The sequence below is a fragment of the Ictalurus furcatus genome, chromosome 4 (genome assembly GCF_023375685.1).
Source record: "Ictalurus furcatus strain D&B chromosome 4, Billie_1.0, whole genome shotgun sequence".
NCBI classification, from domain to species: Eukaryota; Metazoa; Chordata; class Actinopteri; order Siluriformes; family Ictaluridae; genus Ictalurus; species Ictalurus furcatus.
Genome location: NC_071258.1, coordinates 11,613,605 through 11,631,669, shown reverse-complemented (window position 1 = coordinate 11,631,669; position 18,065 = coordinate 11,613,605). Strand labels below are relative to the sequence as shown.

Below are 18,065 nucleotides of genomic sequence, written 5' to 3'. Positions count from 1 at the left end.
AGGGTCCAGACCCAGCAGTGGCAAATAGATAAAGGTTGAGGGCACCAATACTGGTACAATGTTCTTTAGAGCTCGCTTCTTTGCAACTGAATTATTTTGGTCCCCTTCACAATAGGACCTTTTTATGTAGCACCCACACAATGCCATATTAATAATGATGGATAAAATAACAGCTGTTCTAGAGAGGGTGTAGACAAAGGTGACTCCTGCCATGATGCAGGCGAGAAACCAGATGATGGCAGAACATACCCACTTCCCCAGGCTTATGAAGAGCATAGGGTGTGCCACAACCACATAGCACTCCACATAGCACTGGTCAGCAGGAGAGGGCAACCGAAGTACCTGAGGGTGGCAAAGGTTTGTGAGATACGCAGGAATAGTCGTGAACAATTGTTTGTTGATATTACTATATCAAATGGAAGGCTGAGGCAAAACAGCACAATGAGCACAGCCATGTTGAGACCTACAACCTCAGAGGGTGACAGACTCTTTCTGTTCTTTACCAGCAGCCAGAGCAGGACTGCATTTGCTGGAAGGGCAAGTGCGAGGACAAGGATCTGGATGGGTACATGCATTGGGGCAGTCCCATTTCTGTTACACTGAGTTATAATCTCACCTAGAGAGAGAGAATTCCATGAGCCAGATGAAACATTGGTTTGAAAGGAATTGTTGGAAAGAGATATTGTTGTTTCATTGCTTTCATTGGGCATGGTGTACTCCTTGATGAGCATTCTGGATGTAGAAGGCAGGTTTCAGTTATCATGCAAAAATGCATTACCAATGCAGTAAATTAAATGCATGAAATATTTTTTGCCATTTTATATATATATATATATATATATATATATATATATATATATATATATATATATATATATATATATATATATATATATATATATACTATTGATCCATTTGAAGGGATGAAAAGCAAAAGAAAATTGAAGACAATTCTAATAAGTAATGTACTGATCTTATACTACAGTGTAAACATTTGATTGTTGTGCACTCCTTGTGTCTCCTTCTGTTTTTATTTCATGCATAGTGTTCAATCTCCACAGAATCTCTCTCAAGGTATTTGAATATTAGCAGTGGATGACTGAACAAACTTACCTATCAAATGCAAACCAGAGATACCATACCCAAATTACCAAACACCTCCCATTTTAAATAGAGATGGGCTCTGGAGCCTCCTTTAAAAAAAAAATCAAACCAAAAAAAAAAAACAAACAAACAACAAAAACAGACACACAAAATTAATTCTTTGTTTAATTCCAGTAACTTATTTGCAACTTATCGTAACAATAAACAAAGCCATAGACAATGACATTATTAAAAAAACAACATACAAATAAAAATGTAAGGTCATGATTTCTTGTGAATCAGGTTTAAATGATACAGGACAAACATTTCAGACATCCCCTGTTGGTATGCTTCACTCCGTCTTTATGGTCTGGAAAAAAGAAAAGAAAAAGAAAATAAACAATATAGAAAATCTAGAAGACAAGGGAAAAACACAATTCACTGACTGGCACTCATTTTATACAAATGATATCCACCAAGATGAATCTACATATTACTTAACTGTAAGTCAACCATAATAGATTTTTGCATGTCAAATGTTAACCTCAGACATTAAGAGTCATGACAAAAATGTTTTTGATCATCAGATTAATGACTGTTACAAAGCACAAGAGGTTGATGTCAATAAGTATTAATAATACAAAAGATTATCATCTGGCCTCAATTTATATTTTCTTTTAGATTAGGTTAGGGCTGAAAAGCATGTTTCATAAATCTCCTAATGAATATATTATCTGCCAAACACTGAACACTACCTTACGACAGCGCCCCCCCCCCCCACACACACACTATTTTTATTATTATTATATTTTTTTTTAACATGTGAGTGTTCACCTCGTGTACCCTACCCCACTTTTGGAACCACTGCTCTACAGCAAGGCATGTATATGTGGTTATATACTGTACATCTCCTGTCGAAATGAGCAGCTATTAACCAACAGGGGGCGACAAATTCCATGTCTATAGCGATTGTATTACACTGTTGGACAAAATAGGCTACAGTGGTTAACTTTCTGACCAGTAGATATAATGATGTAGATAAATATTGCCCGTGTTTAAAAAAATCCTGACAAAAAAATGATAATGTAGAAAACATAACTACTGCATATCTTAGGTTACGTTATCCCCCATAACAGATAATGGACTACATTTCCCAACAACACCTGGGAGAGGAAGAAAAACTTCACGATTCGCTTTCATTTACACGCCCAAAAGATCTGAACTAATGATACTGCTGTAACAACAATGTCGGCACAGCGGTGAATGTTCACAGGAATTAGAAATAACAGGAAAACATCTCGTGTTGTAAGTTTTAACCTTTAGAAGTTTCGCCTTGCATGGCTCGATTCTGAAAATGCTCTGCAGATTTGATTAACGTTAATGCCAGTGAATGTTTTGCACGGCTACGTTCAACAGTACACACCCATGTACTAAATGATCAATTGTGGTGGTGTAATTTCGCATATTATTCAGTTTAGAACTGATTTGGGATGTAGCCTGAAACTTCTAGCAGGTGGATTGTGACTTGTGATCGATAACGAGCTGTGTTTGTTCGCATGATATTTATTAATGTAACTCTCTCATGCACGTGCAGCCTGTGATCAGGAGGAGAGTGATCATGGCAGGTCGGTGTTGGCTGGACGCTTCACTTGATCGTTCGTCTAAACTCGGACTTGAGGTGTTGCAGAGAGCCAAAAGACGGTCGGAATCCTGGAAGAATGTCGGATCATCTCACGGAGATGATTCCTGCACCGAGAAACACACGGAGGTACAGTCTTCTAAAACTGGAATGCTTTTCAAATGGAATGCATTTAGACGTTTACTATTAACAAATAAATAAATCAATAAAAATGGACATGGAAATAACATCCATTAATCAATCCATCAATCAATCAATCAATCAATCAATCAATCAGTCAATCAGTAACCACTTTATCCTGATCAGGGTTGTGGAGGATCAGGCCCATCATAGGGCACCATGCACACGCACACACCTATTGCAATTTAGTGTAGCCAACCTGCATGTGCTTGTATAGTGGGATGAAACTGACTTGAATACATGGATACAAGAACATGTAAAACTCCACACATACAGTAACCCGAGGTCAGGATTGAACTGGGGATCCTGGAGCAATGCTACCTGCTGTGCCACTGTGCTGCCCATAACCAATATTTACCTGGTTTGTTCAAGGGGTATCCAAACTTCTCTGCAAATGGCCACTGTGGCTGAAGGGTTTTGTTCCAACCAATTACCAGCCACACCTAATTCCACCAGGTCATCTTAGCCTTTCATCTTGATTGTCTGATGCTTGGTCAGAACAAAAACCTGTGGTCCTTTGTGCCTAAGATTGGACACCCCTGGTTTATTTAGTTATTTTAGTCATGGTGTTTTAACCCCTTTATTGGCCTTAACTACTTAAGTCATATGTTGTAAACAAATGAGAAGTGCTGGATGATCAAAAAAAAAATTAGATTTGAGCAGTAAAGTTTCTGCAGAGTAGTGGTAGCTCAGCAAAAAGTCCTGCCATCACTGGGTTACAGCTGATGAGTTGTCCTGAGTGTGGTGAAGGCCCAGGGCACCAGTTGACATGGAATAGCCCTACTACCCTACTAAAATATTTTGTGAGCGAACTGCCCAAGAGCCACTGATAACCAATCAACTTCTGTAGTTAACCTTTGCTCTGATTCAAACTTCCTTCAAAGTTCAAATGGGAAAACATTTTGTCCATGTACATGCGATGCCTGTATCTGCAATGATGACAACAGCAATAGTTAAATCTAACTTTATTTATTCAAAGGATCTGGAACATCCTGCTGCCCATATGACCTTGGATAATGCTTTTGCAAAAATAATGGAGTGCATGTCTGAAACCAGCAATCAATGCAAGGTACAGCCTGATGCTAATTATTTCTCTTTATTCATTCTGCCTTTCTGCTACTAGACTTGCTGAGCATGTGTTTTCCACACAGAGGTTTTACAGGTCTGCAAGTGCAGCAGAGCTTCATGAACAAGAGCGAACCCATATGTGTCGCTTTCATGCTAAGCAGCTTCTACGGACTTCAAGGCAAATTCAAACCACTACCTTAACCTCCAAAAGGGCTCATTACACTGTAAGCAATTCCCACATACAGTGAAGGGAAATAAGTATTCAGATTTTTTTTTTATTCAATATACTTCCAGTGGATATATCCACTTCAAATGTACTCACACAAAGTTTTTTGACTTTGTACTTATAAATAAAAACAAAAAGGTATACATTCATAAGCATAACTGAACATAGTATGTTTCTAAAACAAGGGGGAGTATTCAGACTCCACAAATTACCAGCATTAGAAAGTTGTTGGCATTTACAGCTTTGAGACGTCTACGGTAAATCCAAACATGATGCGCTGAATTATAAACAGTTCTTGTTTATTTTATTTTTGACTGTTCTGAAAGAGTTCTAATTTGATTAAATGCATTAAGATGCATATCTCGGTGCTTCTTTTTTAGCAGAGGATTTTTGTGTGGGGTGTAGGAACAGAGATGACTGAGATGCAGTTCATTGCTTATTATTCTCTCTGTTGTTCCTGCTACTTTCAGGTTGTCCTGCAACTCTTTTTGAGTGACTGCTATTACTGTCCATATCATTAGTCTGAGAGTGCATTTTGAAATCTTGTGTCTGCACCTTGTCCGGAGACGATTAGTTTTGGTTCCATGAATGTTCCTTCCACCTGTATATTATCTAACCAGTTGTATGAACAGGGATGTTTAAGGTTGACAGGGATGTCCATTCGAATGATGTTCAATAATGTCTCTGAGAACTTTAGGAAGTTCCTTCATGTTTACCATGATTGCAGCTTGTTGTGTGAAATCTTCCAATGGATGTCTCTCTTTTTATGACACCAAGTGCAATTTGCATGAGAGCATTTTTTGCAGCATTTATAAGGTCATCTTTATGTAACCTTTACATATACACACGCCGCGCATATATAATATTACATATACTATTTAATATAGTGTCCGAATACTTTTGCCTTGTTGATTTTTGTTTCTTGAAAAATATTTTGAAGTGGATGTATGCACTGGGCGTTTATTTAATAACAAAAACTAAAGTGTCTGAATACTTATTTCATTCACTGTATATTTTAAAAAAAAAACCCTCTAATTTGACTTCTTACCAAATTTGGAGAAGCCTCATGGAATAATAACTTTAAGTGTACTTGTTTCAATGTTATTAAAGGCTTTGTCTGAGCCAGAGGATTTCTTGATTGAAGTGTCTCCAGGCACTTATGCCATCACAGCAGGAATGCAGGATGCTGGCCCACAGACCCGAGTGGTGCACATCAGTGCAGGGGAGAGTATGAGACTCACATTCAACCTCTGACCTCAAGCTACTATCCTCAGGGTTTGACAAAATGTTTCCAAATACATCATAAAATAGTCTCCTTTCATTGCACTAAAATGAAATTCTTCACAACTGAATTTAATTTAATTATATTAAACATAATTTGGTGCACTTAATGTGATGTGAAATGTGCCTTAATGTAATGTGTACATGTACTACTCAGGGTATTTTTATAAACAGTACTGAATTTTAACGGTTATGATAAAATTATGTGCAATAGAACTTTTGCTTTATTTTGTGATGTTTTGATGCTGAAATAAAGAATTTTTTTAGATATCGAAAGTATTTTGCTGGGAGTTAATGCAGGAGTTACATTTCCTCTTTCAGTTCATAGCTGTTGAACAGTTCATTACTAAATATTAAAACTGCAACATGTATTCAATACGTTCATTAAAAAATTAATGGATTTGTGTTTGCAGTGAGTGAACACAAGTCCATAAATTAATTATTCAATTATAAATAAATAAATCGATGCCAATGGGCCGGTCTGTGCATAGCCATAAGCCATAAGCAAATGCCTCAGCTGACAGAAGCTTATGAGGGAAAGGATGTTTATTTTTTCAGAGGATGAAAACTGGCTTAAAAACTGGTGGGTTCCGTTTCCCACTGCATCTTCTTTTAACACTGCACAACACTTCCAGCAAGTGAGCCAAGACAAATAAAACAATTTTAAAATAGGTTTCCCTGTGTGATGTACTTGGTATTCATGATCACATAAATACAGTGTCGATTTTTTTCTATCTTCCATTTTCATGTCACACCATTTTCTTTACATTTTATTTAATTTATATTTTGTGTAATTCGTCTCTAGATTTTGACCTTTAAGGTGTTGTTAAACTGCTGAATATTTTCTGCTAGCATAGACGTGAGTCAAAATAACTTTCACCTCAGGCATTCTGCCTTTTCTTTCACTGTTCATTTTGTGTTTCCAGCCCTATCTGAGTTTGACCTTTTATGTTTTTCAGGTGAGTTTTGTGGGCGTCACTAAATGCAAATGATCTGTGTCCTGGTCACTAGATAGCATTGCTGAGAGTTTAAATTGTTACAACAATGCATCACATTAAAAAAATTATATAAAATTAGAAATTTGATATAATTTTATTGTTGTTTGATATCTTTTGTCATGTTATCATTTAAAGAATATTCAAAAACTATAATCAAGAGTTACATCCCTAGTAAATCTCATTTGCAGCTTGTGCAAATGTCATATCAAATGTTTTTTGAGGTTATTGAGCTATTTAAGGAGCTTTATGATCTTGGTTCAGCCGAAATTTTCTTTACTGCAAAGCCAATGGAGATGGTGCTTCAGAAAGTGGTTTTTGTACAGTCCAGCCAAATACCTCTCTTACTGTTATACCTCTTCTTACTGAATGTGGAACCATTTCAAATAATGAACTGTGATTTGTGGATGCAAAACTGGATGAGGAATATCCAGAATCACTGTTTATTCCAAGGCAAGAATAACCTGGATTTGGAGGCTTAGTTACTTGCCCTAAGAAACAGAAAAAAAACATAATTAAATGTATTTAAATATATAATTGCATACAAACAACATGGAAACAATTTTAACATTGAAAGACAGTGACCTTAGCAGAAATGATTTGGATGTGTGTGTTGTTCTTATGGACTTATGGATCTTTGGATCTCTGAAACCAGAGATAGCCTGTGATCAGGCAGACAGTTACCTGGTTTTTTGTGGTGTGGCTCTGGGGAACCTCTTCTCCAGTACCTCTAGGCTGGTCTACTCTGTGGCTCAGTATGGGACTTATTCAGGTATGAGATCTCCGTGTTCACTGAGCAGCTCACCAGTTCTGGTGTGGAATTTAACTTTTCATTTGTAACTTCTTCCTCGTTTTCGCTTGAGTCTGAAGAAGACAAATCAGTCTTCATCTCCTGAGAAGCTGTCAGCTCATTTACTTGGTCAGGATTAATCTCATGTGCCTTCCATTGATTGTCCATAAGAAGGCTTTGATTAGAGAGGGGACAGTTCTTGATTGGGCAAAGGCACATTGAGGGAGTTGTTGGAAGACAGTGATTTATGTGATTTATGCAGCAGGCTGGTGACCAGTTAATGTGACTACAGTGGCTGTTGTTTAAGCAACCTGGTCTGAGCACATTAGGCTGCAGTTCCCTGATTATTTGCTCATGGTAAGAAGCAGGTATCCAAACAGCCAGGTCTTTTGGAACGTGCAGTCTGATTCCATTCCAAAACAGCACCACTAGACCATCTCCCATTCCACCTGACACAAAACAAGCACCTTTATTCCACTGCAGAAAGTGATTTGAGTAGTTCAATTAAAACATTTTATTTGGACCCACTCAAATCTTGGCCTTACCCTTCACTGAATCTCTTACTTCCATGCCTGAAACAACTCTTCCAGGACCATATCTGCTCATCTGAAATTCCCAAGGAGCTAATACTGTGTCTCCTGGTACTATACTGTGCTTATGTGCCTGTGTTATATTCACCATGTCAGGTTGACATGTTAACTGAGGTGATATGATTTCCATCATGGTGTCATCTTTGGGCAAACACTGAACAAATGTCACCATAAAGAGTCCTCCCCTGTCCTAGGGTAAACAAAATATTTATGTTGTGATCACACATGACACTTAAAGGTATTGAGAACTTTTCAAACTTTAGTTTTACCTGTAGCTGGTGTACAATTATCCCCAAGTAGTAGAATCCATCTACCTCTCTTCTTGCTAACACACGGCAACCTGGAAAGAACTCAGCACCTCTTGCTACCTTCCCTAAAACACACGGTGTCACACTAAAGGGATTTCCCATGGAACACCTGGAAGACATCAATTTTTCCAATTTACTTAAATCTCTTTTTTCTTAGATGCTAATACTTGTTGGAACTACTTACCCCCTAATCTTCAGGACTTTAATATAGAGGGCATACCAGTATGGTGAGATGCAGAATGCATGAAATGGTTTGTAGTAGGAGACCTGGCACTTGTCCTCTGAGCATGACCAATGTTGAATCTGATGTTCTGATGAGTGCAACAGGCTAGCTGTTATTAATGAAAACATATTAATATTAATAATGATGCACAGGATTTAGGATAACTTTGCTCTAAGACATAAACTGAAATGTGTAAGGAATAAAACATGACGTTTTACATGACATGTGCTGTTACAGGAAAATGATCAATGATGGGATGATGTGATGATTCCAATAACAGCATGTTCTGAAGTGTTTAATTCCTCCTGTACCACAGCAATTTGCCAATTAAATGTTTAAATTTGTTAATGCTTTTTAAATGTTTATAGTTGCATTTAATGTTGTGGAACATCTGTGAGACAAGTTATAAGATATAAAACAGTCATTCCCTCGACCAGCCTCTCTTTTTCCTCTTTCTTGAAGTTAATAAGACAAAAGCTTGTCATGTTACTGAGAAACTGGAAAGAGTAAACTCCTATGTCCTTGAAAACTTTCTGCTAGAAGGCCTTGACACTGGAGACTCCTTTCCATCCATATTCTGTACCACTTATCCTACACACATTCAGAGCCTATCCAAGGGTGCAAGGTGGGGGACACCCTGGACAGGGTGCCAACCCATCGTAGGGCACAATCACACACACTCATTCATATGATGAGATGCCAATCAGTCTACAACACATGTCTTTGGACTGGGAGGAAACCTTTGAAGCACGGATAGAACGTGCAAACCATTAAATCACCATGCCCGAGACTCCTTTCATGAATTTTAAATAAACATCTCCCCACAGAAACCTTCACCTTATCAATGATTATATGTTTTTCTTTGTTAAATAACAAAACCTTTTCAATCTGTTTATCATTAGGCTTAGAATCAGTGGGTCATCAGCCATACTGTAAATTAGCAGTAAATGAGCTGTGCTGTTACAGAAAAATAATCAAAACCTTTTGACAAATCAGAGAAATCAACAGCGCTGTGGTATAAATGTATGTAACATACAGTGCCCTCTACTAATATTTGCACCCTTGATAAATATGAGCAAAGAAGGCTATGAAAATTTGTCTTTATTTTTTAACCTTTTGATCTTTTATTCAAAAAATGTAGAAAAATACTCTGCTCTCATGGATATCAAACAATTGCAAACACAACACAGGTTTATAAAAAAGAATCTTGGTTAAATATAGGTGTGCAACAATTATTGGCACCCCTGTTAATTCATATGAGAGAAGTATATTCCAATTGACATTATACATATTTTAGTACACCTGGGTGACTAGGAACAGGAAATTTTTCAACCATGACTTCCTGTTTCTCAGGGGTATAAATATGAGGTAACACATAGGCCAAAATCATTTAGTCATTCATAACAATGGGTAAGACCAAGGAATATAGCTGTGAAATGTGGCAAAAGGTTGTTGAGCTTCACAAAATGGGATGTGTCTATAAGAAAATAGCACAAGCATGGAAAATGCCCATTTCCACCATCAGAGCAAAAATTAAGAAGTTCCAGTCAACTGGAAATGTTATGAATCAACCTGGAATCGGATGTGAGTCTATATGATCTCAGTGCACTGTGAAGAGGATGGTTTGAATGGCCAAAAAATCTCCAAGGATCACAGCCGGAGAATTGCAGAAGTTAGTTGCATCTTGGGGTCAGAAAGTCTCCAAACTACAATCCAAAGTAACCTACATCACAAGTTGTTTGGAAGGGTTTCAAGAAAAAAACCTCTACTCTCATCCAAAACAAATTCTAGCATCTTGAGTTTGCCAGACACTACTGGAACTTCAAATGGGATCGGGTTATATGGTCAGATTAAACTTTTTGGCAATAAACTCCAGAGGTGATTTTGGTGCACACAGAGAGGTAGCCATAAGGAAAAGTACCTCATGCCCACGGTTAAATATGGTGGTGGCTCTTTAATGTTTTGAGGCTGTTTTTCTGCCAGAGGACCTGGACATTTTGTTAGGATAAATGGCATCATGGATTCTATCAAAGATCAGGGAATATTAAATGAAAACCTGACTGTCTCTGCCAGAAAGATTAAATGGGCCATGGTTGGATCTTCCAGCATGCAAAATATACATCAATATCAACACAAAAATGGTTTACTGACCACAAAATCAAGGTCCTGCCATGTCCATCCCAGTCCCCTGACTTGAAACCCATAGAAAACCTGTGGGGTGAACTGAAGAGGATAGTCCATCAGTGTGGGCCTCAAAATTTTAATGATCTGGAGAATGTGTATGGAGGAATGGTCTCAGATCCCTTGCCATGTATTTTCCAACCTCATCAGGCATTTTAGGAGAAGACTCAGAGCTGTTATCTTGGAAAAGGAAGGTAGCACAAAGTATTGACTAAAAGGTTTTTTTTTTTTAAATATAAACCTGTGTTTCGTTTGCAATTGTTTGATATCCATGAGAGCAGAGTATTTTTGTGACTTTTTTGAATAAATCAAAAGTTTAACAGTAAAGACAACTTTTCACAGTCTTCTTTGCTCATATTTACCAAGGGTGCCAGTATTAGTGGTGGGCACTGTACAATGGGTGATATAGTTCCTATCCTACTACTGACCGAGGGGTTCACCTGCTCAGCTGGGGCATTAGAGTTTAGAGACAGCCTGTAGCAACTCCCTTTAGTGGCAGAGGTCAAGCATTTTAGGAAATCCAAAACGTCCCTGTCCAAATCCTGCTTTTCTGATACATGAAATGTGTGCACAGGGCGTGCTGTAAATGTAGATAGAGAATTCAGGCAATTCTCCAGGTTGTCTGGGAGGCTGTTTGTCACTATGTGGACAGACTGACAGGATCAGAAAATGCTGTAATGAGTGCCGTAAGGAGATCATTTCCAGGGCTTGTCCTGAGAGAATGGATCCAGCTGAGGGCCCGGTACACTGTATCGGGTGCACAAGGAATCATGTGCTCAGACAAGGATGTTATCTAGGGAGATACATATAGGGGTGGTTAGATAATGTGTCGAGTACTGCTTTGTCTAAGAGTTGTCTTTGTGTATTTTACTCATATTGCCTGCAAACGCCAAATGCTTGATATATATACAGTGGGGTCCAAAAGTCTATTTTGCATTCTTTTCTAAATGAAAACAGTTTACAGTATTGACAACAAATTGAAACGTAGAATCTCTGAAATATTTACATGAGTTTCCTTGTATTTGGTTTGTCCCCATTTTGCATTAATGACAGTGTGCAGTAGAGCTCACATGGATCCCACAAGTTTGTGCAAAACCTTATGATCCTTATGGTACACGGCATGGGACACCCTGGACAGGGTGCCAATCCATTGCAGGGCACAATCACACACATACATTCACGCCCATTTACACCCTACTGACAATTTAGAAATGCCAATCAGCCTACAATACACGTCTTTGGACTGTCAGAGGAAACTGTAGTACTCAGAGGAAACCCCCAAAGCATGGGGAGAACATGGAAGCTCTGTGCACACAGGGCGGAGGAGGGAATTGAACCCACAACCCTGGAGGTGTGAGGCAAAAGTTCTAACCACTACGCCACTGTTCCCCCTAGTGCAGAAGTTTGAGCATTTATTTTCTTTGTCATATATGTATGTATGTATGTATGTATTTTTTTACCCATTTATATATATATATATGTAAAAAAAAAAAAAACCTCAGATTTTCAATGTGGTCTCAGAGATTTGGACCCCACTGTATATTTTGAAATTTTTGAAAGAAGGTATGTATTAGTTTTCTGAAGATGAGGCACCTTATATGAAAAGGTGATGATGTTAAAGAGGGAGTTTCTGAGAGAAGCCTTGGTAAGCAGACTTTGAATAATCAGATTTTTCACTGTCCCCAGAATTGCTGCCATAGCCTCTGAAGTGTCCAATACATAGGTGACATTTCTGTCCTTCCCAAGCAGCACAGGGATGACACTTGGACTATCAGAGAGCTGATATACGGAGGCTGTTGTCTTTCTGCAACAGAAGGCTGTAATTAATTAAAAATGGTTTCTATTTTGTATTACCTGAAATCACATGCACTTTACAAAAGCACTTTGATAAGACTGTAATCATTCGAAAGTCAAGAAAAAGGACCATACCTTTATGGATTCTTGAGAAAGTTCATATATTCCCCCACTTTGCAGTCCACTAGACTTTGTTGTTGTATAATATGGTTGCTATAGTGACACACTGGCTACTAAAGGGTGACATTGAGACCCTCTAGTGGTGAGAGCACAAAGCATGTCACTACAGCACCACATGATGATTTTATACCATTTATCATGCATTATAAAAGTCACAAAACTCTGACTTATTACCCAATATATATTAACCAGAGTATAGATATAAATTCTTAGCACAATATTACCCGATGTTATCCAATTAAACAATATTCTGAGAGGAGGCCTGATTGTGGCTGTTATTTAAAGGTCATAAATGCTAAATGGTTTCATGCTGTATGTCAGTTATCTGTCACATACAAGAAGGGCAGAACATATGAGCCTGTATCAAACACAAAGTCACAAGTGCAGGCACTGTTAAAGCAAAAACTCAATAATTTGTTACAAAGATGGAAAATAGGAAAATGTACGCTTTCACTGATTAATTGCTTTGGTATTTTTGCATGAGTATATAAAAGGTGCAGAATTAGGTCTCTAAATGTTTAATACGTAGACTTGAATGATTTGAATGATTTTTTACTCCTTGAGTTTGTCCCATTCCCACTTATGTATACAAAGCTCTGCCCCTAGAACCTATGGTGGTTCAATCAGAGTTAGCGTGCCACGGTATTAGAGGGTGATGGCTGATTTCAGAATGAGATCTTATGGAGTGAATGGGCGTTAAGCATTGTCAATGAAATGGCTGATATGAGACTCATCCAAACAAAAACCAGCCTACTAACCATTTTTCTTATCCACGTAATATTTGTAATGAGGCAATGATTTAAACCATTACATATAGACAGAAAATTAAGAAAATCAATATCCAATGTTCAAACATATAATCATATAACCACAAACATTAAGAACAGTCTAAGCTTTTTCCAAATAATAGACACATACCTAACAGACAACAAACCCTTGTGTTTAACATCCTTAACTTTTATTAAATTAACTCATACACTTGACAAAATAGTCTATGACAGTATGTCAATACAGACTTTTCTAGTAAAATATTCTTATACAAAACACATTTGTGAACACTTTTGCTATTAATGACATTTACCTAAATAATATGTGTGGTGCAGGTGATAATGCTAAACTGTAGAGGGTATTATAGCGTATGGGTTAAGAATTTTTAGCAAAAGGTATTGCACAATTTAAAACAATAATAATGCTTTACTTAATAGAAACAAATTGCATACATACAATAACCAATCACTTTTAAACATTTTATTGTTTTCTGCAATGAACAATACACTTAATTTATTGATTGAGCTTAATCACTTGAATCTTAGCAACACTTAAGAACAGTGTTATCATGCACTTACCCACAACAGTAAATAAAAGATCCGTTTCTGTTTGCGCAATGACCAAACTCAGCTTGATGTGTCCTATGGTTTGGAGGTTGTGCTGAAGTGGCCCTAAATCATCCTCATTTTTGCTGCTGATGATCTTTTCCTTAAAGCTGTTGAACCAATGTAACATAATTATTAGTGCCCTGATTGCTATCACCGTTTAACCCCTTAGGTGACCAGCTTATTATTTAGTTACTCATCTTAATGCATATGATTATGGGATAATGTAAGTCTGGACCTGATGATGGTTTAAGGGGTTCCCAATTTCAACGAGACACACAGAGTCTCTTTTGAATCTGGGCAAGGTCATTAACCATCATACAAAATCTTTGATTAGATAACCTAGGATCAAGGTCATAGTAACCACTGTGCATTAAATGATGCATTTAAAAAAAGTATCATTCACATTATAGTATATACTTACCCAAGTTTTTCTATACTGACTGATGACATCAGATCTAGGGTACAGCCAGTGACAATTGTAGCTATCATATTCCTGCCAAAGCACTAAGCAGAGTTGGAAAGAAAGGAAAGAATGGCGAGGTTTGCCAAATAGGTATGCTCTGGGGTATGCTTTGGCAAACTGTCAACCCTGACCATAGTGTGTTTTGTTTACCTAACACATGACTTGAACGAGGTGGCTTAGTGGTTAGCACGTTAGCACGTTCGCCTCACACCTCCAGGGTCCGGGGTTCGATTCCTGCCGGGGCCATGTGTGTGCGGAGTTTGCATGTTCTCCCTGTGCCGCGGGGGTACTCCGGTTTCCTCCCCCAGTCCAAAGACATGCATGGCGTGTCCGTATCCAAGTGTATCCAAAGTGTACGTAGTGTATGAATGTGTGTGTGATTGTGCCCTGCCCTGTGATGGACTGGCACCCTGTCCAGGTGTGTACCTAATGCTCCCTGGGATTGGCTCTGGTAGAAGATGGATGACTTGAATGAGGTCAGTCTCAAGTCTTCACTTGAATGTCACTGTGTACGCTGGGGCCCACATCCCTAAGAAGGATAAAGCAGTTACTAAAGATGAATGAATGAGTGGACTGGAGGACCAGAGGACAAGTGTGATGTCCATTGAGGGCTCATATAAGCAATGCATGGAAAGTATGATGCATGCACAAATAAATTTAGTGCAAAGTTAATTTGGTAGAAATTAACACAAATTGTTCTCTCAAACTTTTTTAGGGAGTCCTAACAATAGGTCCTCTGAAAATCTGATGAGAAGCTGAAGTGCAATATGATGTCATCAAAATTGTTGATCCGTATTGGTGGTAGAGAGAGACTGTAAATTCTGAATGCATATATCTTCTAAATGCGAATTTTGTCACTGTTTTGGAGCACACTAGCTTATAGATAACTTTAAAGCTAACATATTCATAATAAAAGCCCCAAAACTTCAATTTTGACTTGATGAGGACTTTAACCTTCCATTACTGATGTAGACATGTATAGGTTAATAAGGTCTAATAATGTAATCTAATAATATTATTATTAATAATAATAATCTAATAACTTTAATAAGGTTTTCTAAATCATAAATTTGAATGAATGTTTTTTGTATGTATGATTTGATTTATTGCAATAACATTTTTACAGGGGCTACTGAAAGGAAACACGATAATAATATTATTCTTAATAGAAGGTAAAGGTTAAGTAAACAACGAGCAACCCACCTTACTACCTCCAATAGTTTCCCAATCCAATAGTTCAAATAACCCAATTTCTTTCAAAAACACCGCTTATTGTCAAATTTAGCCGCTGTTTAAGATGACGCAATGGGTGTATTACAAAAAGGGTATCCCCAGGACTGACCAATGACGTCATTGTGTTGCCAGACTGCATTAACACACCTTGCCTCTAAAACCTTCCAAACACTTTAATGGCACTATAACTGCATAACATTCGGTTCGGTAAGTGACTTTGGGTCATAGAACTTTTGTAGCTATACCATGTAGTTTCCCTGCAGTGTGCCTAGTTAAAACGGTTTTATTCGGAGAGCCTACACAACTTCTTTAGACGTTCCAAGTTTGTTGAGGCCATCTAATGGCAGAAAGTCGGCAGAATCCTTGCGTAAAAACTGAATAGTCTGCTTAATGCTACACTGCCGCCGTAAAACCGCCGCCTCACTGATGTCCATGACGCTCGCGTTTCTATCCGCGTTTCTACGTGCGCGCACGCCATTCATACAAACACCGACAGGCGGCGCAGGAGTTCCCGTTTATTCCTCACCTAACAACAGCGGAGATCTGCTGATAAGCACTGTCCCTCTACGTTAACCACGTTAAACTGTCTACGTTAAACCACGTCCCAAACTACTGTTCACATTCAAGTCTTTATTGTCGTGGGCAAAAAAGTAGGCCTACAGTGTGCAACCTGCAGTGAAATTCATACTTTTCCATGCATACAACAATAGGCATACATATAAATAATCAACACGAATGGAGAGCGTCAGTGTTGAGATTATTTATTATTGTTATTTATTTATTTATTTTTTTACAGTTGAACTAACATTTAATGTTAGAATGGCATTTTAAGTGGCTTAAAGTAGCGAGTGTTTACAGTATTTACAACAGAGTATTGCTACAATGACAAAAATAATGTGTAGTATACACATGCTCATTCATGCAGTTAATCCAATCAACCAATCATGTGACAGCACACAATGCATAGAATCATGCAGATACAGGAGCATCAGTTAATCTTCACATCACACATCAGAATAGAGAAAATGTGACCCTACGTTGACCACAGAATAGTTGTTAGTGCCAGACAGACTGGTTTGAGTATTTCAGAAACTGCTGATCTCCTGGGAATGGTGTTAAAACAAAAATGAGAGACATCAGAAGAGAACGGGTAGACTGTTTTGAGCTAACAGGAAGGCCATGGTAACTAAAATAACCACTCTTTACAAATGTGGTGAGCAGAAAATCATTGCAGAATGGACAACACATCATATTTTGACGTTACAACAGCAGAAGATCACATTGGGTTTCACTCCAGTCAACCAAGAACAGGAATCTAACCCTAACCCTAGGACTCTACAGTGGGCAAAGGCACAATGAAACTGGACAGTTGAAGACTGGAAAAAGACCAGGTCATGTTACATAAAAATGTATTAGAATAAATTAACCAAGGTTGCAAACTATCCAAGGCAATCATAACTACATTTTGTTATTTATACCAGAGTATACAGCTTTGGACAAAGCCCAATAATAGAACTGGGACTTTGCAAAAAACAACAAAAAAAAAAAAAAAGAAAAAAAAAAGAAAAAGAAAAAACAGAAGAAACAATCAGGTGATTCAAGGGACAATAGTAAATCCACATTCGGTCTGATGTTAACAAACTGTCCTTGCTGAATTATCAACATTCAGCGAACACATTGAACACTGAGCATTTACCATATCTGATGAGTTGACAGAGCTAAACATAATTTGATGCCTCGTTTTATTCTGCTGTTAATGTAGTATGGTAGCATGCATCAACACAAGTGGTGTTGTAAAAGAGAATAATGTATAATTCATTAATAAATAAAAAGCTGTAACCATAAATCGTTGTGGTATACACGGAATAACACACCTCAAGTCGTGCCATTATATAAAGATAATCCACTTAGGCACACAGAGGAGGGCTGTGGACCACCCCAATGTGGGTTATTTTTCATACAATAGCATGGCTGTTGTTTTATTCCTTACTCAAATCAAGATTGCTATGTTTATATCTCGTTGGTAAGATGTTTATTAATAATTAGACAACATGGATTCTATATACAAGAATGATTTCCCCAGGGTATTTGTTCTCTCTGCTTTGTGTGATATATTGTATATGGCTGGTTTCCAGACACTTAGAGTACAAAGGATTTTAGTTTATATTTCCACTAACCCGTAATTTATTTTTTAAATAGTAAAGTCAGTTATATTTAGTCAGTCCATGATTTTAATTCAACAGCTCAAAACTGCTAATTAGCATAATAGCCTTCTGCAGTGCCATGTCCTGCTGATCAGTGTAGCTAGTTATATATAGTTAAATTGTTATTCAGGATATATACTCCATTTAATGACAGATCTTTGTATCACAAAATTTTAACGTGAAATTGTGTAACCAGCTTTAAAGAATAGTGTTTATTTTTCAACCGAAAATATATACACCACATCCATAGT

General features: G+C 37.6%; 2 protein-coding genes across 2 annotated transcripts; one reads left to right on the top strand and one right to left on the bottom strand.

Annotated features, from left to right (window-relative positions):
• The first annotated feature begins 2,297 nt into the window (after positions 1-2,297).
• Positions 2,298-6,555, top strand: akip1 (A kinase (PRKA) interacting protein 1). The gene is made up of 5 exons (XM_053622966.1): positions 2,298-2,388; positions 2,678-2,851; positions 3,882-3,971; positions 4,054-4,194; positions 5,307-6,555. Exons 1-5 carry the CDS (start codon positions 2,347-2,349, stop codon positions 5,448-5,450), a joined length of 591 nt encoding a protein of 196 aa, XP_053478941.1. The 5' UTR covers positions 2,298-2,346; the 3' UTR covers positions 5,451-6,555.
• LOC128606649 (uncharacterized protein C11orf16 homolog) lies at positions 6,546-10,540 on the bottom strand. The gene is made up of 5 exons (XM_053622965.1): positions 10,535-10,540; positions 8,381-8,492; positions 8,122-8,269; positions 7,808-8,042; positions 6,546-7,711 (listed from the first exon to the last, which is right to left on the bottom strand). The coding sequence occupies exons 3-5, from the start codon at positions 8,260-8,262 to the stop codon at positions 7,203-7,205; spliced, it is 885 nt and encodes a 294-aa protein (XP_053478940.1). The 5' UTR covers positions 8,263-8,269; positions 8,381-8,492; positions 10,535-10,540; the 3' UTR covers positions 6,546-7,202.
• Between the last annotated feature and the right edge of the window lie 7,525 nt (positions 10,541-18,065).

What these genes read in the sequence shown, in the direction of transcription:
- akip1 (XM_053622966.1), top strand. Translation starts at nt 2,347, where the DNA reads ATGTTCACAGGAATTAGAAATAACAGGAAAACATCTCGTGTT. An exon ending in GCACCGAGAAACACACGGAG is followed by an intron (nt 2,852 to 3,881) that starts GTACAGTCTTCT and finishes ATTTATTCAAAG; the next exon opens with GATCTGGAACATCCTGCTGC. An exon ending in AAACCAGCAATCAATGCAAG is followed by an intron (nt 3,972 to 4,053) that starts GTACAGCCTGAT and finishes TTTTCCACACAG; the next exon opens with AGGTTTTACAGGTCTGCAAG.
- LOC128606649 (XM_053622965.1), bottom strand. Translation starts at nt 8,262, where the DNA reads ATGGGAAATCCCTTTAGTGTGACACCGTGTGTTTTAGGGAAGGTAGCA. An exon ending in TAATTGTACACCAGCTACAG is followed by an intron (nt 8,043 to 8,121) that starts GTAAAACTAAAG and finishes TGTTTACCCTAG; the next exon opens with GACAGGGGAGGACTCTTTAT. An exon ending in AGTAAGAGATTCAGTGAAGG is followed by an intron (nt 7,712 to 7,807) that starts GTAAGGCCAAGA and finishes GTTTTGTGTCAG; the next exon opens with GTGGAATGGGAGATGGTCTA.